The sequence below is a fragment of the Cololabis saira genome, chromosome 12 (assembly GCF_033807715.1).
Source record: "Cololabis saira isolate AMF1-May2022 chromosome 12, fColSai1.1, whole genome shotgun sequence".
Lineage (NCBI taxonomy): Eukaryota > Metazoa > Chordata > Actinopteri > Beloniformes > Belonidae > Cololabis > Cololabis saira.
In genome coordinates this window covers 25677056-25699215 of record NC_084598.1, presented here as the reverse complement: position 1 = coordinate 25699215, position 22160 = coordinate 25677056, and the positions used below count along the sequence as shown (strand labels likewise).

Here is a 22160-nt window from a genome sequence, read left to right as displayed (position 1 = left end):
GTTTTCAAGTTAAGAGTCTGGTTTCCTAAGCAGTATTACCATTTAGTCTCTGTACTTATGCACGTGGAGCAGTTGGAGCTCAGCATCAAAGCTCCCTCTGCACTAACTGACACATTTAAGAGTTTTTTTTTTTTTTTTTTTTCTGAAATCGGTCTCTTATTATTGGAGCATGCTCACCATTATTTGTTTGTTCATCCTGGGTTGGTGTATTGTTGCATGTTACTCATGGGTTTATTTTCAGCAAGAAAGCAAATACAAAAATGCATTGGATTATTTATTTCTTTTGACAGTGCGAAAACACAAAAATAACATCAATTTTAATGGTACAGTTTCATTGATGAGGGAGAGTTGAGGTGGGAGGTCCAGTCCAACTAGCCCCTTCACCAAAACATTGAAACCTGATGTGAGACGGCATAACACAGTTGGATCAGAGGACCGAGTTTAAAAAAAAAAAAAAAAAAAAAGTCCTCTGCGAGGCATGTTAGCTTTTAAGCGCAGCGTATAAGACAAGTGCAAAAGGTGTGAATGCAAATATGAATTAAATAAGACTCAGAGCTTTCAAGCTAAATCAAACATACTCCAGGTATGCAGAAGAATCCTGTGTAGCAAACAGCTCCCAGCAAGGATAACAACATTCATGCAATGGGAAAAACAGCATATAGCAGTAGAGTGAGGGGACGGTATGCATTCTTTACTACCTCATGGTTTAAAATTGATCACAGCTAGATCTTTGAAGACTATTTGTTCATTAAATGTACCTTCATGTTCCTATACGAGGTTCTCTCCATCAACTGCATGCAGTGATTTAATGCGGAGGAAACTTGTTAGGCCTCAATTAAATTACAGAAAACCCTTTCACCTTGTAGTTTAACCACTACAGTCCCTTAAAGTGCAGTTCAACTTTTCTGGACTTGGATACAAAGAAAGTTATCTCCACAAAGTGGAGTATTTCACCAGAGTCCTCTCTAAACCACAGCTCTGTAAAGACTGTCTGCCTTCTTTCTGAGTTCAGTCACCAGAGACATTTCAGTCATCAATCATTATCCCGCCTCCCACAGCGAGGCTTTAGTAAGACACTGCTCTCTCACATAGTTGTCCCATCAGTGGAATGAATATCCTTTACCAAATGCTACAAAGAAAGAAGTGCTTCAATCTGTTTACTTTGAGTTAAGTTAGTTTTTTTTATTAGTTCAAATGAATCTGAAGGATGTTTCATTATAACATGCTGCTTCTCTTTGTTTAAGTTCCATCCACTTGACAAGTTTATTTATTCAACCTGATTCAATCTGTTCTTAAGCCTTAAGTTAGGCTAACAAATACAGATTGTCAAAGGGCTCGGTAATTACAATGTGAGGTGGAGCCACCGGCCAGTGTAAAAATCCACATTAACCACTTCAACTCCAGTTCCACCCTACACTGCAGAATTGGCCTCGTCAGGCTTCGTTAGGGCGGGAATCATGGGAATTGGACGTCTTTTTCTTCTGACAGCTGGATCTGGTTGGCTAGTTTCTTGTGCTACCCCAGCAGGGTTGGTAGGAGGGACGGGAATGGGGCGTCTCTTTTTGATTGAGGGGATGCTGCCGGACCGTTCTTTCAGGATGCCCTGAGCCACTCCCTCCATCTCTGCCATGGGGATCTGCAAGGCTTCAGCCATCTCCTTCTTAGTTGCAGAGACAAAGTCTGGGTCTCTGGCCAAAGAGGCTAGGCCTCCTTTTGCAAGAACCTGCAGAAACGGCAAGCAGAAATTCACCATAGACCTGTCATTTGTAAAGTAATTTGATAACTTTACATTAAAACAGCATCATTTCCGATAAAAAGGAATTTGATGATGACGTTTTTTTTAATTACTTATAACAGGTTCTTAAACAAATTAAAAATATACCTCAGCTGTGTTTGTTTTTCATCAAGAGAGATGATAATGTAATTAAGGGATTGTGGCGCTTGCTGCTGATTGAGATGGGAATTGCTTAATATGTTTTTGAAGAGATGGACAGACACTTCCACGCTTACCTCCTCCACCAGCTGGTCGGCTGCAGTGTGGGAGCTCTGACTCCGAGTTTCACCATAGTCGGGCTCATAAGGGAACTGTGCAGAAAACATGCTCATGTATTAAATATGTAGTTCTGTTCATTCTCATGTATACAGGATGAGTCTGTGTTTAATGTAATTATTACCTGAGTTTTGTCAGTTCTCACAGTGAATCTCCACGAGCCCCTTATAGCTAAAGCAATTGGAAATAAATGCATTTTTCAAATGTTGGTTTATCCACACATTTTGTAGTGGGTATATGCATGTGGGCGTCTACATACCTGGCTCTTCATCCTCATCGGGATTGTAAAACTCTCCTGTACTGCCTTCTCTTTCAAAAGAAAAGCTAACAGACAAAGATTGCAGCCATTCAGACATGACACCACTTATGCCATAACATAGGACTGTGTGTTGCTACTCACTCTGCAAAAGCATTGTTGTTGGTGTTGCTCTTAGGTGCAGTTGTGGGGAAAAATTCTGTATCTGACACCAGGGCGGCAGAGTTTGGTGGAGACTCGGGGTGGCTCTCTGAGAACTGGAGGGGCCGCTGGTTGGTCATCTGGGACTGCTGAGCATCGGCAGGCTCGGCAGAGAAGGAATCCACTTGATTACCAAACAGAGCGTGTGCACGCTGGGAATGCCAAACAAGACAAGTAGAGGCCCGGATTAATGATCAAGTTAGCGTTATGTGTTGGCAAATCTCCACTTTTCAGCTTAACATAAAGAGAATTTTTTGTTTTTTGGAATTATTTAATCGAATCTAAAGCCAGAAAGAGTTAACTTTTGATTTAAAAAAACAAACAAATTAAATAGCAATGACCAAAATGAGGTGCATGTTATGTATTCAGTTAAAGATGGTGTTTTGCACCTGGAAAATGGCCTCTTCTCCTGCCTCCAGCATAGCTCGGTCTATCTCTTCGTCATTCTGGAGGTCTCCTGAAATAGCTCTGTGCATCTCTGGAGCTGCTTCCTCATCTATGCTTCTCAAACCCGCCTAGAAAACCATGGCAGATTTAATGAATTGAAGACCAAAAGCGATAGAGAGTTCATAAATATAGAAAGGAGACAGTATGGCGTTAAGTACTGGTGTGAAAATATAACAGAAATAGGGTTAGACTGTAACTTTAAAATGAGTGCAGTTCAAAATTTTAACTGTACAAGATTTAATTCAGTTGTATAACGTAGAGTGCAGTTCACCTGGATCTCTGGACCTGACGCACTCTTCTTACTTGGACGGTAGCCATAATACTCCTCTTGGCGCTGCATGAACTTGCGCAAATGTTCTTGGAGCAGGAAGGTGGCGTAGAATTTCCCCACAGTCACCTCGTCATCTGTAAGTTACAATGCTGCTGTGTAAGAATTGTGTTTTTTTTTAAGGTGAAGTGTTATTTTTCTACATTTACTCGCCTCCTATTGGGGGAATGACCTGGTCCAACAGTTTCATACTGGTGCGTTTCCAGATCTTCTTTATAATGGCTCTGAGCTCCTCATTGGCTTGTTCAAAATTACCTTTTAAAAACAAATCAGTTTGTGAGATAAATAAGGTGCATGAAGCTGAATGAAATACATATATTACTGTACATACAATATACGCCAGGTAGGATGGCATTTATTGACTTTAACAAATCTTGATGTACCTTCTGTTTTGATTTTGAGTGCAGTCCTGACCAGCGCAAACAGCGTGGCATTGAACGTGACGGTGCCGTCGCTGTTGAGAGGCATGTTCATTCCAACCAAGCGCTACAGACAGAGGGAACAGCAAAACAATGTTGCTTGAGCCCCGCTATATTTTTGACATGAGTTTCCCTAGGCGGTTTTAACTTCCTGTCTGCATGTACCTGGCATGCAGCACGATGGGGACAGAACTTGCCAAAGCCCAGTGGAGGCTGGATGCTTCGCAGGAGTGTCACCACATCCAGATGTTTGATTCTCCCTCTGTTGGATCAGAGAAACAGTTCAAACCCAACATGAAAGGCACTGACTAAAAAAAAATGCCTTTACGTAAATACTGAATTTGTTTTCGTGGTGTTTATGCTCACGTGGCTTCAGGGTCATATTCAGCCCAGATTTTCTTAAACTCATCCAGATGGTGTGGACCAAGAAGAGACCAGTCACGTGTCAGGTAGTCAAAGTTGTCCATGATGACGGCGACAAAAAGATTGAGGATCTGGGAAAAAGACATTAATTCACCAAAACAGGTTTCTATTTAACATCTCTGAGTATATATCATTTCTATTCCTTTTATAATACATCAACGGTCAAAATTTTAATTCTTGTGTCGCTCGAAAATGATTACTGAACAAAAAACTGCGTCTAACCAGGAAGGCACATATACAGTAGAAGCTGATGAAGTAAAAGACAGCAAAGTTGGACCCGCAGGTGTACTCCTCTCCTGGCAGAAAGTCCGACTTGGGGTCACACTTCTTCCCGTACATGGAAGCCATCATGACGTCCTGCCAAGCCTCTCCAGTTGCACATCTGTGTACATAAACACACATTATAGAGTGAAGCTTTGGTTCAGAACCTTCTCCAATCTCTGCATCCTTGGTCAGATACTCACCGGAATAACATCAGGACAGCCTGAGGGAATGTCTGGAAGTTGTTGTTGCGGTTGATTTGGGTGCCATCCACTAAAGCAACCTTTCCAAAGATCTAAAGGTTTTTACAATCCAAGAAAAAATAACTTGTTAATTATCAATAAATAGCTTGTCTTAGAGACATTTACCCAAAAGCCTAATGACGGTCCTCAGAGGGTAACAGTTTTGTTGTAAATGAATGAATATTGACAAGTGTACCTGCATCCCTATAACAGCGTAGATGAAGAAGAGCATCACGATGAGCAGAGCTACATGAGGGAGAGCCTGTTCACAGAAAACACTTTGTTCATGAAGTAGAATTGAAGCAGGTATAATGATGGTGACAACAAGAAAATGACAGTTATAAATACCTGGAAGGACTTGATGAATGTCCATAAAAGGTTACGGATGCCCTCAGATCGGTTGAGAAGTTTAACCAGACGCATAACACGGAAAAGTCGGAAGAATGTGATGGAAACTGAGGCATTTTCAGAGGCCTGAGAACAAAAAGTCAGATACTGACTAAAGGAAATAAAACTTAAAAATGCTGTTTGATTTAAATTTTGGGAAAATTTGGACTTACTGCAATTAATTGCATAGGATTTGTCTCCTGTACAAAGAAAAAGTCACAAGTCTTAGTTTTATTAAATAAAAAAATATCATTTGTGACAGGCAATTGGATAACTACTAAAAAATGTCAGTTTTACAAAAGGGTTAATATTAAATCCATTTATATTCCCTTTTATAAAACGTAACAGAGTTTTAAAAAAGGTTATTATTAGAGCTGTTTATCTGCTTTTGATGAGTTACAAAGCCTCCAGAGTCAGCGTGATGAACCCATGCAAAATAAATAAAATATAATTACAGACCAATTCCAGATCAAGCCATCCCTATCATTAAAAACAGTGTTGAGAAGTAGACAAACATTATGAGGCAAACTCTAACATAATGTAACCAACCTACTGAAGCCTCTTTTACAGGTGTAAGATGCTAGTAGAAGCATGAAAGTTTCACCAGAAGGTTAAACAACACACGATTTAGTCGAGCAGATCTAGATCTCAGCGGAGAACAGAGAGTGCTCAAACAGCAAGGCTCATGCAGCAGTGCAGATATTTACAGGACAGCCATGGACACAGTACAGTCCTCCACTGGAGGCCAGGGCGCTCTGCGGAGGACAGACACGTGAGGAGTGAGGTGCATGGAGGACGGTGGGAATGGTGGAGAAAGGAAAACCAAGGAGAAGAATTGGAGAAAAAAGGTTTTGGGTGGAGAAAATTGTGACAGGTTTGTGCTTGTGGATAAAACAATCAGGACAATGCAGTGCAACACTGGCCATAACAAATGTGACTGGCCATAGAAAACCAAATCTGTGTAGCATAAAACACAACAAATACATAACTGACATAACTGTACAATATATGAATGGGATAAAAACAAACATTGAAATTACTGGAGATAATAAAAGGGCAATTGTTTTCTTTTGTAATGAAAGTTAATCAGATGTCCTAAATACATTACATAACTCCAGGTTGGATCACACTGTCACCTGAGAATGTGTCATTTTGAGATTGACAACATACATCAATGAAAATGTGGATTTTGTAGGTTTAATATGAATAGTATATTATATGTACCCACATCGATTTCACTCAGGATGACATCTACAACACTGCCGATGACAATAACAAAGTCAAAGACGTTCCAGGGGTCTCCAAAGTAGCCCTGCACAGAGTTAAAGCAAGGTTACACAAACAGAAAAGAGGCTGGATGTGTAACAAAAACAACAAAGAACATTTGAGTGTTTACCCGCGCTTTGAAGGCCATGAGTTTAAGTATCATTTCCACTGTGAAGAGTATAGTGAAGATCAAGTTCAGCATGTCCGACAACTTGGTAACATGGTCCGACTGGTTACAGTGCTATTCAGAGTTGAACAACAGAATACCAGAGTTTAGCAGTCATGGAAAACGTTTGGATAGTTGAAAGCAACACAAAGACAACACATTTACATACCTGCATCCCCAGACACAAGGTGTTGAGCATAATCAGGAAGAACATGAGGTACTCAAAGTAGCTGGAGGTGACAATGTACCAGACCCTGTACTGGTATGGGTTTTTTGGGATGTAGCATCTCAGCGGGCGAGCCTTCAGGGCGTACTGCACACATTGACGCTAAGGGGAAGGCACGGCAGACAGGAGGTGAGCGTTCAATGAAAAACACCAGTTGTTTTACAAAGAAACGACATGTTTCAGATTTTATTCTGTATAACTGGACTGCAGTTGTCCTAAACAACATCTCAGGGTACCTGGTTTTTGTCCAGCTCACAGTCCTGATACTCCTGTTCGCCCTGCTCCTGGAAAGTTACGATAACAAAACCCACAAATATGTTCATCATGAAGAAGGCTATGAGGATGATGTAGATGATGAAGAAGATGGACACGTCGACTCTGTGGTTGTAGACTGGACCCATATCTTCTTCGGCTGAATCGATGGCTCGGTACAAGAGTCTGGAAACAAATGCAGGCGTGGCAGGACACGCATCAGAGTCAACTAATATAAACTGTACAGGCATTTCTACAGGATGAAATTACAAATATATATAGATATAAATGTTTAAATAGAAATGTATTTCTGAGTTTACTTTGGCCAGCCCTCAAATGTGGCGACTGTGAACAGAGCCAGCATCCCGTTGAGGACGTTGTCAAAGTTGAAGTCACTGTTGAGCCATTCTCTTTTAGCCACCACCGTGTCTTGTAGGGAATTCTCCATGGGTTTCAAAAATAATCCCCTGAGAACACGTAGAGTGAATGGTCACTCCAAAATACCAGACATCCATGAATGAAATGATATATGAAGAGTTTGATGCCTTACTGGCATTCCTCTGCAGTCATTTTGGATGGGTCTGTGCAGCTGTAGAATTTACCCTGGAGGGGAGAGGATTCAAGACTAATTTAATACATAAACAACATCCGTACATACATCATCACAATATCATATCAAAGAAACAATATTTAATAACAACAAAAAAAGAGGAAGAACTACCTTGAAGAGCTGCACTCCAATGCAGGCAAACATGAAATTCAAGAGCATGGTGACCAGGACGATGTTACCAATGGTTTTGATGGCCACAAACACACACTGGACCACATGCTGTAAAAAGAAAAGACAGAAACAAAAAAATAAAATAAAACAATATAAGCATGAAGCTAAGAAAAGAGCAGATTGACAGAGACAAGCAGAAGTTCTGATAAAAAAGGTCATTCAAAACATTAGCCTGTTTTAAAAACTCATTCTGGATTTTTCACGCTGTTTTAATCTGGTCACATCTCAGATGACCAGTGATATGAATGAAGAGTGTTTTCCCTTTTTTTATAATAATGCATCAAATCTTTAGACTAAATCAGTTAAATGTATTAAAACCTCCCAAATAAAATTAGGATCTAAAGAATACAAAGACTTCAGCGCCCACACCCTGGGTGGGGTTGCTGAAAGGGCCTTTCTGTGTAGAGTTTGCATGTTCTCCCCGTGTTCCCCTGGGTAGCTAATGTGAACTACCCTCACAAAAACATGCAGCAGTCCTGGGCTATACTGCCCCCTCTGGCCAACCGGGGAGCCAGGTGGGGTGGGGAGGATCTGGCCGGAATAACGTGATCCTTCCACATGCTACGCCCGGCCAGAGAATCCCCACCCTGTCTGGTGAAAAGAAGCGGCCTGCTCACTCCTCAGGTTAAGGAGGAGACCTGAGAAAAAGACTGAACAAGTGTGACTCATTTGAAAGGACTGCTAGAAAAAAAGCCTCCTCCGTCTTTAAGAAAATGGTAGCATGGCTTACAATTGAAAAGATGTGAGGTTGTGACACCCAGCTTCATGTTTAGTTAAAAAGACTTCATAACATATCAACATATCAACACCTCCGACCAAACTGGCACCATGATGGAGGGGCGATGATTTGGACTGTTGTGCAACCATAAAACCTGGGCACCTTGCAGTCATTTAACCGACCACGACTAAAACAAAGAGTATATTCAAATATTTTAGTATTAGATTTGAAACTGAGGTAAAATTGTGTCAAGCGGCATGACAGTAAATGCAAGAATACCAGTCACATACGACAGAGTGGCTGAAAAAGGAAAGAATCAAAGTCACACAATGGCTCAATGTCCAGACCTAGGCTTGAATTCAATATTGTTGTGGGACCTTAAGAGAACTGTGCATAAATAAATGCCACACTTGCAATCAACTGAAGCAACTTTGCAAAGAAACATGGACCAAAACTCCACCAGAGTGGTGTGAGAGACTGATAATGCCATGTAGAAAACAATAACGTCAAGTCATGGCTGGTTGAGTGAGCTAATAAATCATTGGGATCTAATTATTTTTCTCACAAAGTGAATCTGCACTGGGGCTTAAGTTTTATTAGATAAATAATTACGCAGTGTAATATGTTGTGTGTTCTTGTTCAACTGTGGTGGCATGTGCCTAATTTGATCCTATGAGATATAAGCATGACATTTGCTATTTGAACAAGATCAGAAGTATGTTACTGAACTCCTCATAGAGGCAGGGTTTTCTCACATGCCCTACTCGCAGCAGCTGTGTCAAACACATTCAAGGGTGATTATGAATACAGTTATCCTTAACTGTATTACAAATGAGATAACTGAGCAGTTTATGTTAATGGAAATTCTAATGTTTCTCACCTTTAACCCTTTGGCTCGGTTGATGGCTCGGAGCGGTCTGAGCACCCTCAGCACCCTGAGAATCTTCACCACAGAGATGGCACTGGATCTGTAGACAACATGGAACAAGAAGAGTCCTGATCGCTGCGTTTCACAATTACAAACAGTGTAATTCAGGAAAAACTAACAATTTATAGCATTCTTTTTTTTACTTTGATGAGACTGAAATCTAAACTCACTCCATCCCCATGGACAGGAGGGACACCCCGACCACGATCAGATCCAGGATGTTGAAAGAATTACGACAGAAAGAGCCTTCGTGCATGAACGCTCCGTACACTGTCATCTGTCGGTGACATAAACTGCAGTTAGACACTGACTCAGAAAGGTTTGTGTTTAAAGCAGTACTCGAGTTGTAAAAAGAATTCAGGGGGGATGGTGGATTTTATCATATGGGGACAGATAATTTGTGCTGATTACAAATAATATAAAATATTACAAATAATAGCAGTGACCAAAACACCTGCAAAAATACTGCAGGAATGACATAGCAGCAGTTAAATGCAGCCTTCTGTAAGCTTTAAATATCCACTGGGCTTACATCAAATACATCAAAACACAACAATAAAAAACAGTTTTCTGAACTTATCAATATGACTGTCCTTCACAGGATAAGTAAAATGGATCACTGCAAAAACTCAAAATCTTAACAAGAATATTTGTCTTATTTCTAGTTGAAATGTCTCATTTTAGTGAAAAAAATCTCATTACACTTAAAACAAGACTCATCACTGGAAAAAACAACAATTTTCACCTGTTTCAAGTAGATTTTCACTTGAAATAAGTAGAAAAATCTGCCAGTGGAACAAGATTTTTTTTGCTTGTAATAAGAAGATAAAATCTTGTCCCAGTGGCAGATTTTCCTACTTATTTCAAGTGAAAATTTACTTGAAACAGGTGAAAATTGTCAAATAAGTTATTTTTCTGGTGATGACTCTAAATGTTGAAATAGCAGTAAAACCACATTCATTGATGAAATGACATAAGGGATGGAAAGGGGGGATGGCAGTTTTACAGGGGGGATGATTTGGAACGTTTTTATTTCAGGGGGGATGCCATCCCCCCTCATCCCCCCTCAACTCGAGTACTGGTTTAAAGTTTAAAAAGCACCTCATAATGGATTAAAACCTTTTAGGAAAAAAAACAACAACACATGCAAACAAATGAGTAGTGAAGGGTTGAATCTACCTTCAGTACAATCTCAATGGTGAACACAGTAGTGAAGACAATATCAGCATAGGCCAAGATCTGAAAGTAGGTGAGAGAAAAAGCCGAGCATGGTGACCACAGCCTCCCTTCACCAGTTACTGTCCTGTATGTTTGAGCTGCACTTGAATGTCACCTGGTTTCTGTAGGATTTTGGATCGATAGGGTCCTCAGCTGCCAGCGAGATGGAGGAGAGCAGGATGAACAGAAGGATTAAGTTGGTGAAGGATGAAGCGTTGATGATCTTGTAGCACAGCTTACGGAACCTGGATACCAAAGAATTGCAAGTATGACAAGTATGATCACACACTAGCTCAAATGTTTCTATTTATATAGACATTTTATAGAGAGTTACAGGTATTTCTTTCAGTTAGTGTTTTGCATAGGATCATTATCAGATTTCTACTTGTTCTGAGGTCCAAAAATGAAAAAGGAGCTGGCTTCGGGTAATGGAACCGCCTCTTCCTTCAGCTGCAGATCTGCCATCGGCCGGGGCCGCGGGCTGATGGGGATATCAGGCTCCTCTTCCTCGTCATCACCTACAGTGACGAGATGCGGACTCAGAATTCAACTGCACACTGACACACATTAACGTCAAAGACTAAGTCCTCCGGGACTGCACAGATTGGACAGGCTTTATATGGTGGTCGTAAGAGTGATTTGAAAATAGCTTCTGACTTCCACTTTACACGACTCAAGGAATTGGCTGAGTCTAATAGCGATGAGGGGTTACTATACTTAACACTGCTACATACAGTAGAACTTGTACACAGCTGATGAAAAGCTAAACAAATTGCCACCATTTGGGACCTCCTTCTACCATAACCACATCCCGGAGCAAAGTTTGAGATGCAAGAACAATAGACACCCTAACATTTACCTGGGAAATCAGCAGGTGGAAATGGATCCTTCACTTCATTGACGTTCGACTCAAATTCATCGATTTTGAGCTGTGGAAAAGAAAAGAAATGTATCAAAAGGTATTTATGCGCCATATCCTGTAATCTCCCACTGGACCCAGTATTAACCTTGGCTGTGGTGGGCATGTTCTCAATCTTGGCCCTCTGCTCAGCCAGCTTCTTAGCAATCCTTTCCCTCTCCTCATCAGTCTTTTCAGGCATTTTTGACCTGGCAAAGGGAAAGGCAGGAGGACAAAACTGAAGTATCCTTACGCAGACCAAATTCCTTAACTGACAGTGAGCATTCGTGTATTCACCTTAGTAGCTTCTTCCTTAATTTCTCCTCCGCTTTTTCTTTCTGAGCTGAAGTCAGACTCTCAGCCTCTGCCAGATTGTCCACAGCGATGGCCAAGAAGACATTGAGGAGGATATCTGGTTACTTAGAGCTCAGGAAAAAATGTGGATCACAGTTGTTAACACTGAACCATTGATGTCATTTTCATATTCAAGATATTTGTGACAAATGAGAAGGATACAGTTTCCACAAACGAAAAGGATGATAAAGTAGATGGAAACTAGGATGCCAGGGATGGCCGGCCCTCCATGGGCCATAATACCATTGTACATGATGGTGGTCCATTCCTCCCCTGTGAGGACCTGAGAGACAGTTACAGGTTGAAAAGCAGCATCATTAATAATCCTTCTCAAGCATGAACACTTCGGTATGCAGCTGCTATGTCAAAATGAGTTGATTATAAAGCTGTTGATGTAAATCTGGCATAAAATCAAAGCAGCTAGTCAAGAGTGTCCAGCCTCACCTGAAACACACTAATCAGGGCCTGAGGGAAATTGTCAAAGTTACTGCGTCTGGGCCGGTGGTGATCAAAGTTGAACTTCCCACCAAACACCTGCATTCCCAGGAGGGAGAAGATCACGATAAAAAGGAAGAGAAGGAGCAGCAGCGAGGCAATTGACCGGACAGAGTTGAGGAGAGAGGCCACAAGATTACTTAGAGAGGTCCAGTACCTGAAAAACAGTTGATGTTATGCAGTAACGGATGAGAACAGATGAGCGCCACGTGACAGTTTGCAGGGACTAGACTCACTTTGTAACTTTGAGGATCCTCAGGAGGCGTATACACCTGAGCACGGAGAAACCCAGGGGAGTCACAGCTCCTGCTGACAACAGGATCATCTCCAGGATGCCACAAAGCACCACAAAGAAGTCGAAACGATTAAACAGAGACATGAAGTACGCTCTGGGTCCGAATGCGTACATCTTGATGAACATCTCAATGATGAACAGCACAAGTAGTATACGACTAGCCACATCTGTCGAGATAAAAGTGGATGGGAAAAAAAAGTGGTTTAATACAGCTTTACAAGCTTAATAAAGAAAGATCATGCCATACATGTCATATTGTGTGGAGGTTTGGGGGAATACTTATAGAACTTATATAGACCCTATAGTTAAATTCCAGAAAAGAGCTGTAAGAATAATAAATAAAGTTTCTTATCGTGACACTACTAATAAATTATTTGTAGAGTCATGCATATTAAAATTCATAGATATTGTATATTTAAAAACATTAGAAATTTTGTTTCGAGTTAAGAATAATAGCCTTGCTGCTTGTTTTCAGCATTTCTTTAAATTAAGAGAAACAAATTATAATTTAAGAAGGCTGTGGGTCTTTGAAAGATGTCGTGTGAGGACTAATGTTAAATATAGATGTGTTTCATTTTTGGGAGTCAAATTATGGAATCAACTTAGTGATGAAGTGAAACTGTGTAAATCTCTGTTGAATTTTAAAAAAATATTGAAAAGCAAAATAATTAAGGATTACAATGCTAAATGATTGGAGTATAATTTGGTTAAGCAGAACAATTTAAAGGGAAATTTCTCTTTTTGTTTCTTTTCATATTGCAGATAATCTGGGTTTTCTGTTGGAAAGTACAGGGTAGGCAAATATAAGCTTTGGCTTCAGCCTATTCCTTTTTTCGGTTACAGAGTTTATTATTATTTTTTGTGTGAAACTGATGAGTGTAAACTTGTATGAAAGTGTTTTGTCATTTACACACACACACAGTTTGAATTGCAAATAATGTAATGTAACCGAAATAAACAATTCATTCATTCATTCATTCATTCATTCAAAGGTTATGGCAGACCTTGCAGGGAAGTCATCGAGGCGGGTTGGTGGTGGTACTCTGTGGCTATGGTCAGAGTATTGAGGAGGACAAGGATCATCACCACCCAGTAAAAGCTCTCGGTCTTCACGTACACCAAGCACTTCATCCTGAAGAAACGGTTCCAGCGACGAGCCAAGCGGCTAAACGCAAAAATAACCACAGCTTACTGTTCCACATGCCCCTGGATATTGGATGCCGGCCCTAATGCATGTTCAGAAGATGGCACTCACTAGAAGTAGATGATACGGCTCTTGCCTTCCAGGTCGTACAGGCTGTCCGTGTCTGAATCTCCACTGGTCAAAGGTAGGAGACCTGAGATAAGGACAATTAGAGTTTTACAGTGTCTTACAGTCAACAGGGGAACTGAGATGTTTTACTGAGCTGACCTTTGCCCTCTCTGTCGGCATCCAGGACTTCAGCGTGAGTGATCCACTCCATGTACCCGTGAAGGTCCTCATCCAACTGCTGGCGCTCTCGCAGCTTCTGGAACTCTCCTCGGGATCTGGCCTTTTCACGCTCTTTGGTAAACTCTCTGGAACCAAATAAGAAAACTGTGTTAATATTTGTTCTTTGATTAATGAACAATGCAAAGTAAGCATATGGATATTACAGCGAGTTAATAGCTGTCTTACCCACTGAGCACGCCGAGGACAAGATTGAGTACAAAGAAGGAACCCAGCAGAATGAGAGGAACAAAGTAGATCCATGGCCATTCATTTCCTATGGCATCATTAACCTGAAAGACAACTCAACACAATCAACTAAAATCTCACATCTAAAATGGCGATGGCGATGTAAGTAAAGGTCTCCAACTGCTCCAGCGTTATATCACAGACCCAGTAGAGCACTTTGGTCCACCCCTCCATGGTGATACACTGGTACACAGTCAGCATGGCAAAGCCAATGTTATCAAAGTGGGTGATGCCGTTGTTGGGACCTTCCCAGCCGGGCCGGCACTCAGAGCCGTTGATGATGCAACGCCGTCCATTACCAGCCTGAGCACACGGAGCAGGCAGCTCACCTTCTGCTGTTGCATAGATATCTGCGGGTGGAAATAAAGTACAAATGAGACAAATACAACAACATGAAGCACAACTGCAAATATAACAATTTAACATAAAGCGACATTGCAGCTATCTTAAGTTTTTTTAAACTTACTTGTGCCAGTGTAGTAGCAAGTCTTATGCATTTTGCACTTAAACAGCTCAAGTCCCATAATGGCATAGATTGTGACCAGCAGGAAGACCAGCAGGGCGATGTGCAACAGAGGCAGCATGGCTTTGAGGATGGAATTCATCACCACCTGCAGGCCTGAGAGGGAACAATGAAGTAAAACAACATAAGATTTCCGGACTGTTTACAGGCACAATTCAATTCAATTCACACTATATTAGAGACACATCTTGAGAAGATGTAGTACAAGTACAAGTACAAGCCAGTTTGGCTTTGGTCTCACAAACAATACAGAGCACATACAGATGGATAAAGCCAGGCTCTTTCTGCAGTATAACGTGAAATAAAGCACAGGCTTCTTACTGGGGACTCCGGAAACGAGGCGAAGGGGCCGCAGTACTCTGAAGGCCCTCAGCGCCTTCATGTCAAATCCCCCACCTTTTTCCATTGGCACTCCTGCTATCTTATTTATGGTATCCAATGCAAAGGTGAAAAGACTGAGAAGAAAAGACAATGAAGGCATCAAAACCCAACATAGCAAAAAAGTTGGCCTTAAAACAAGAGACAAAATGTGAATTTCCAGTTGATATAATCCAGTTTTTATGTTAAAATGTCAACTTAAAAAACTAATGTGTCAAAGGGAAGCCATGCTCGCTGGTCGAGGAGACACCAGTTCAGAGCTCATCTTACCCCATGAAGACGATGACAAAATCCAATATGTTCCAACAGTTCCGTAAATAGGCCCCTTCATGGAACACGAGCCCATACGCTATGATCTTCAGAAAACACTCCGCCGTGAAGATGATCAGGAAGATATACTCCAGACTCTCCTGCAACAAGACAAACAGATCAACCATGTCACATTTCATAATGGTCAAATTTCTGATGTTTAATTGTCCGGTTAAATGTTAATGTGGTAAAGTGCATCGGAATACTTGAAAAGTAATTTTTTTCCCTTTAAAAAACAAATATATATACATATATTTCAGAAGCAACTTGAGGTACCGGTAATGTTTTATGTGACCTGGACCTGTTTGTAACTGCAGTAGGATGAAAAGTTAAACCACTGGAGGTCAGCAAAGACAAGATAACAAGAGGTGGTAGATTACTGAAATGAGCACTTTTATGGGAAAATAAATTGTTTGGATAAACAGTTTTAGATGAATTATTTTCAGTGTATATTGATTAATATGTATTTAATGCAAATCAAACACAATCTCAGTAAGTTTGAAATCATCCAATAACCCAGCAAATGTGCAATGATTTGCTCAGAGATTAAACATCAGGGTGGCTGATTAAATACATCTATGTTTTAATCACTACTAACAATATAAAACAGACAGATGGATCTGAACATGGTTTTCCTCAAATTTGATCTCATACTGACAAATATATGATAAAGTAAAAAGGGAAATCACCTCCTGCTTCAAGAATTAATACAAATGTTTAATTATCATTGTCCCATGCACAATAATCTTGACCTCCAAGTCCAATCTGGCATCCGTTAACAGGAAGACAAAGATTAATTCAGGCTGGAACCTAATGTCACCGAACTCAAACGAATGTCATGAAGGGCAATGAGCGCAGCAAGGAAGCAGACTACAGTCTAAAAGTTGTACTCCTAGGTTGTGATGTATTAATGTTACTACGGTTTTTAAGTATTTGAGCATGGTTCCAGGAAGCATCATTTCTGGACCCTCCTGAAGCCTCTTGGCTGACCTACATCTGAGAGCAACGGGGTGGCTGGTGGGGGCATCTCTTCTTACAGTTTTCACCCCTGAGGAATTGCTTGTAAGAAGGGAGAAAGTTTCTGGAGGAGGCTGGTGAGTGAGCCAAAGCAAACACGCTTAAGAAACGAAGTCAGGCATGGCTGCTAGATTTGTTCTAGCAGCCATGGGTTCAGGTAAATATGAATGAGTTTTAGCCAGATTTAAAGGCATCTTTACCGTGTAGTATTTCATGTGTATTAACGTTACGTAGAACAGTAAGTAATCACTGGCATTGGGTGTGATATATACTGATATCTGCGATAAATATAAGCCAGTCAACGATAGTAATAAAAACCAAACACCAGTGTCAATATAACCTCCCTTGAATAGCCACTGTACAAGATTCAAGACAATCTTTAGGCCTGAATTAGTTTACTAAACAAGCAGAAGACAGACAAAATAAACCACAAACATGCATCCTTCACTAAGAATTGTTGGCAGAACCTTTGCCAAGAGGTTTCAAATGTGTTTTTGCTGCCATCTGGAAGCTTCTTGCATTTGTCTGCTGTAGCTTTCACTCATCGTCCGCTATGTTTAAGTTCTCCTAAGGTTTTAGGAGTCTAGTGACAGCCCAAAGAGAACCGTGGTAGATTTGGACTCTCTACAAAGGTTTTCTGTAGGAATTGTGTCAGAACGTATTACTGGTACTTAGAGTAAAATAGTCTATCGTTTCTTTTTCAGTCTTTCTTTTGTCCTGCAGGTCACGGTCCCCCTGAGAGACCTGCCGATTTAAATCCTTTGATAAACTCAATGTCTCCAGCCCCAGAGGCAGGAAAGCAGCCTCAGAGCATGTGAAAACCTCCAGCATGTTTTGCTGTAGGTAAGGTGTTCAATTCTTTGTGATGACTTGTTGCTCAGGACCATCAGGAAAATCCTGTACATGGACCTCATGGAAACAGGCAGGCACTCTCAAAAATACTAAGCAGACGCCTGGATGAACCATGTGTCTTTCAAAGTCGTAAGCAAACTTCCACCAATCAGAAGAACCAAGAGAAACCACATGCTCCTCACCTGTGGAACAAACTCCCAGAATGCCTCAGGCCTGCTAAAACTGAATTGTTTTACATCAAGGTTGAAAACCTTATTTATTGCTGCACTTCAGTAATCTCCCATAATGCACTACAACCTTTATCTCTTACATCTCATTCGTTTTATTCTTTTAAATGTATGTCTGTCTATAAAGCTGCTTTTAAACTCTTTCACCTTTTAATGCATTTAAAAAAAAAGTTTTTATGTAAAGCACTTTGAATTGTTTAGTACGTGAAATGTGCTATACAAATAAACTTGCCTTGCCTTAATAGGGGATGACACTGCCATTCCAAATTGCTTTTTTTCCTTCTTATAATATAATTTCTGATGCTATCAGGTAGTCTCCGCCAATGCGGAGAAGAAACCATGCCCCAAAACCTATTTTTCTCCTATAAAACCATAATTTATTGATTAATTGAAGTGCTGAATAAACACTGAAAAATTATGCACAAACAACACTATACATAAGGTGCTAATAATTGTGTCAATGGTACATCTTATGTCTTTATTTAGATTTTTTTCCCCAAAGATATGATACTAAAGCTGTTTTTGTTATTCTTGTTCAGTAATGTTTTTACAACATCTGTGTAGCTTCAGAAACATTAGACATTACCAACAGACACCTATGGTTTCCGGACAATTTCTGTGGAAGTCAAAAAACTTCTTTAAAATTTAGAAATGTAAATAACCCGCCATTGTGAGTGTGGTGATTATGAAATACCTCAACTTCTTAGGTTTTCAGATGGCATACAAAACAAATATCGCAATTTCTTTTTGTAATTCTAAGACGTACGATTCAGGAAACGTATAGGCCTATGCAGGCCGGACATCTGTTCACATTTTATCCTACATATTGCTGTTTGTCATTCTTTTGTACGATGACCTTATTTACAAAGTAGTGATCAGAATAGGATGAATAGATTGATGACTGTTCCATTGCAGATACAGATGGGACTCCAAATAAAGAACTGAGTTGTGTTTAAAGGCATTTAAATTAGGCTCGGCACTCAGGCCAACGAGCAGCTGAAACTCTTAGTCACTAAGAATAAGACTTTAGTAGCTCAAAGTCATAGCCATGTTCAGCAAATTAGCATGACTATGTTCATTTTCCCAACACTGCTGCAAAGTCATCTGTTGGGACACAGAAAAAGCAGGGTCCAAATACTAGCTTCACCCACCAGAGAGAGAGAGAGAGAAATAAAAGGTTTGTATATAGTGGTGAAGGTTTGTGTTTAGTTTTACCAAACTAGTGTTGGTGTTGTTGGTGTCTTCTTCAGGCATGGGCAGGAACACAGCCAGAGCAATGCAGTTAGCGAAGATGGTCAATAAGATGATGATCTCAAAGGTTCTGGATGGGAAAGTTCAGGTTCATGACAACACAATAGGGTCTTAAATTAAATGAAGAACAATCCATAAAGATCCTGAGTGATGCTGACAGTTTAAGAAACAGTGTTAGAAGAAAACACATGGTCAGTTTCTTTATATTTCATTCTTTGTTTTTTGGTTAGAAATTGTCAGAAAACAAAACAGACAGATCAGGGGCTTTAAAATCCTCCCTGAAACATCATCTCTAAACAGCCCAAAGGGTGGCCGGCAAAGCTCTCACAGTTAATGTAATCCTGTCTGTTGTGCTGCCTCATTCTCGTCAACAGGGGGCGCTTCATGAGAATTCCCCTGCCAGCTCAGCATCATGTCTCTGATGTCAGGAGACAGCTGCAGGGCCCAAGAATATGACAAACCACTTAAACATGGAGTGTTCATCAGGGAACATTCAGGTTTGATTAGATCAGACATTTACTCAACCTGAAGTCTGCGTGTAAATAGCTTTTTTTCCTAGTACCTAAAGGTTAAGTTGATTTTTTTTGTTGAAGTTTATTCCCTTTCCAGCACCCAAGCCCTGTGTTTCACTAATTCAGTAAACAAAAGAGTTGTGCATATATGAGAGTTAAATGGCTTGAAGATGCTATTTACATCATCATATTCTTGGAAAATGTAGCCATAAATTCAACTTTCATTCATATATGATTATGTTCAAATGCTCTTACGATAATGCCGCCATCATTGGGAAAGATGTGGTCAGATGAACCCATGACGGAAAATATGAATGATCCATGAATGGACATCAGTCTAAAAGGAGGAAACTCTGTAGGAAGCTTGAAATTACTCAACAGGACTTTTGTCATGGAGTATCGTGCACTGTCTGCATTTCAAAATCCCAGAAAGTAGAATATAAGATACTAAATACATTAATAAGGGGGGTATGCTTCATTGTGTCTCTCTCTCAGATGTCAACAGATATGTTTTGGATTTAGAGCGTTTTAAAATCACAGGGTAATAAGCAATGAGACGATGTAGGAACATAACAGGAGTCTTCACTGATTCCCTTTTCCCAGTCTAGAAAGCAACTTGGCCTTAGAAGAGCTCAAAAACATGGCTGATAACTTGTCGTATAAAAACAATCTAACTGTGCAACCAAACCATTGCATGATTTGTGTCATACTGTTGAGTGTATTAACCACTGTTTATTCAAGAGTAAAACACCGGAGTGGTGATATATAGCAAGAACACATTCATGTTAACCAGAAAGGATACTTCCACTCCACAATGTTGATGCAGGCCTTGCGAAAAGGATTTTTGAGGGTCAAGAAGAAGAGGGATCTTGCAGGGCGAGGGTTGCCTCCAGTGGCTTGCATCTTTTTCAGTTTCTCTTTCTGCTTCCGCTTCAGCTCCTCCTCATTCATGATAACCGACTTGGTTGATTCCAGGTTGGTCGCCATCTTGATACTTCCTGACGCAAACTTCCAATCCCAGAAAAATTATTCTATAATTCTCAGTGTAAATTCCTCAAATCATGTCCAGTATAGCTCCCCTTTGTGAAGGCTTCCGGGCTCCAGACCTGCGGATCTTGCACAGGTTCCCCCACTGCCCTCTCTTCCCTCTTTTCCCTCTGACTCTTCCGCTCTCACACGGAGCCACAGGTTTCTCCTGTGGGCTGAGGGCCTCTGACAGAAAAAGCTCAACTCGGCAGAGAAAAATAAGTGGCTGGAGGAGCAGTTGGCCCCGCTATGGTTTAAATTTAGATTGTGAACCCCCGGCAGGCCATGCTTGGGGATGGTTATGAGGGCAGGGGGGAGGAAGGTGGATGAAGGGGCAGGGCAAAGGTGACGATCAAAGCAAATAAGAAGGGGAGAGTAATTGTCTTTTGAGGGTGCTGCACAAAAAAAAAAAAATAATGCAGCAAACGAAGCCGCAGGACACTTAAGGTGATCTTTAAACTATAAACACAACAAGAATAAGTGAACAGAGAAACACCTATTCACCTTTAAGTTTCTGATTATGATGCGGCAATAAGTGCAGGAGAAAACAAACCCCCCCCACACACACACACACACAAAAACAAGCCAAAAATTAAGTAACCTGAGAATGACATAGTTACATTTTCAATGTGTAAAATTTAGAGCTGGGTGACACGGGAACATAGACTATATATAGTCCAAAAGGTTATTAATACTAATATCATTGTAGGCAGGTAGGGATTAGCTGTTGTATTTCTCTTGTACGCAGTCATAAGCAGAGGCTGCAGTACAGGTATAAAATGAATGGTATTACTTTATTTTTTTTTTATGGAAAAAAAGTTGTAATGATGTTAGGACTCAGTCTTTAGTTATAATTGCAGACAAACACAGAAAACGTCTTGTTATATCATGTTAGTAGCATCTCTGAAATGTTTATCTAGTTTGTAGAAATAATAAAAAGGGGAGGTTTAATGCCAACATGAGAATCATTTATTTTGAACCACTTCCTTTTGGAAAACAATAACAGAAATTGTGAACAGATGCAAAATGATGGATAGCATTTTAAATAAACCATTCATGGCTGGCTGAGTAAATGTTTTACAAAAGACTAAATCCATTCTCCAGCATGAGGCCAAATTTGATGATAAGAAAGCACTCCTCACGGTACAGCGCAAGCAGAGGGTTCGCATGTTGCTGGTCTGTTATCCTTTAGCACTAGTAAATAAAGAAATGAACCCAACAGGAAAAAAACAAAAAAAACCCTTATGATGAAAAGAAAAAAAAAATCATAAATATATTTGAAGCCAGAATGTATATCTTTATTTCATATGGAAATAAACAGATAAGAGCAGTCAGATCTGCCAGAAGGGGAGATAATTATTTTTATTTTTTTAAATCCAAGAACACAAGAGTTTGGTGCTTAAGTGAATTGCTGGCTACATATACCACCAGAACAGCATCAGTGCATCTGAGCATTGATTCTAATAGTTTCCGTAACGCTGATGTAGGAACAGAACAACGCCCACATTTCCATTTTTCTATTATGTGGAGCCTGGAATCTGTCTCAGCCATCTTTGGGGTAGAAGTTGGGAAAAGCAGACGGGTTGCCAGTGCACGCAACACCATTTGGTTCTCCATGAAGAGTTACATTCTGCTATGCAACTAGAACTGAAATTTCTACAGGTTTTAAAGTTATGGATGACTGCAAAGGACAGAGCATGCCACTTCTAGCAAAACTATGCCAACAAAATATCCAAT

The 22160-nt window shown here is 40.4% G+C and overlaps 1 protein-coding gene across 1 annotated transcript; it reads right to left on the bottom strand.

Moving 5' to 3' along the window:
• Positions 1-267: 267 nt before the first annotated feature.
• LOC133457197 (dihydropyridine-sensitive L-type skeletal muscle calcium channel subunit alpha-1-like) lies at positions 268-20597 on the bottom strand. The gene is made up of 45 exons (XM_061736176.1): positions 20200-20597; positions 18850-18955; positions 15500-15639; positions 15173-15306; positions 14795-14947; positions 14473-14678; positions 14269-14372; positions 14023-14168; positions 13867-13948; positions 13616-13776; positions 12553-12778; positions 12266-12473; positions 11984-12104; positions 11765-11879; positions 11577-11676; positions 11429-11498; positions 10955-11087; positions 10685-10814; positions 10531-10590; positions 9522-9628; positions 9304-9391; positions 7646-7753; positions 7475-7527; positions 7245-7391; positions 6909-7110; positions 6616-6774; positions 6411-6521; positions 6243-6326; positions 5722-5769; positions 5188-5214; positions 4976-5101; positions 4824-4889; positions 4589-4680; positions 4347-4506; positions 4068-4195; positions 3867-3963; positions 3666-3768; positions 3436-3537; positions 3226-3359; positions 2897-3022; positions 2451-2659; positions 2310-2374; positions 2175-2221; positions 2011-2085; positions 268-1723 (listed from the first exon to the last, which is right to left on the bottom strand). Exons 1-45 carry the CDS (start codon positions 20382-20384, stop codon positions 1412-1414), a joined length of 5556 nt encoding a protein of 1851 aa, XP_061592160.1. The 5' UTR covers positions 20385-20597; the 3' UTR covers positions 268-1411.
• Positions 20598-22160: the final 1563 nt, after the last annotated feature.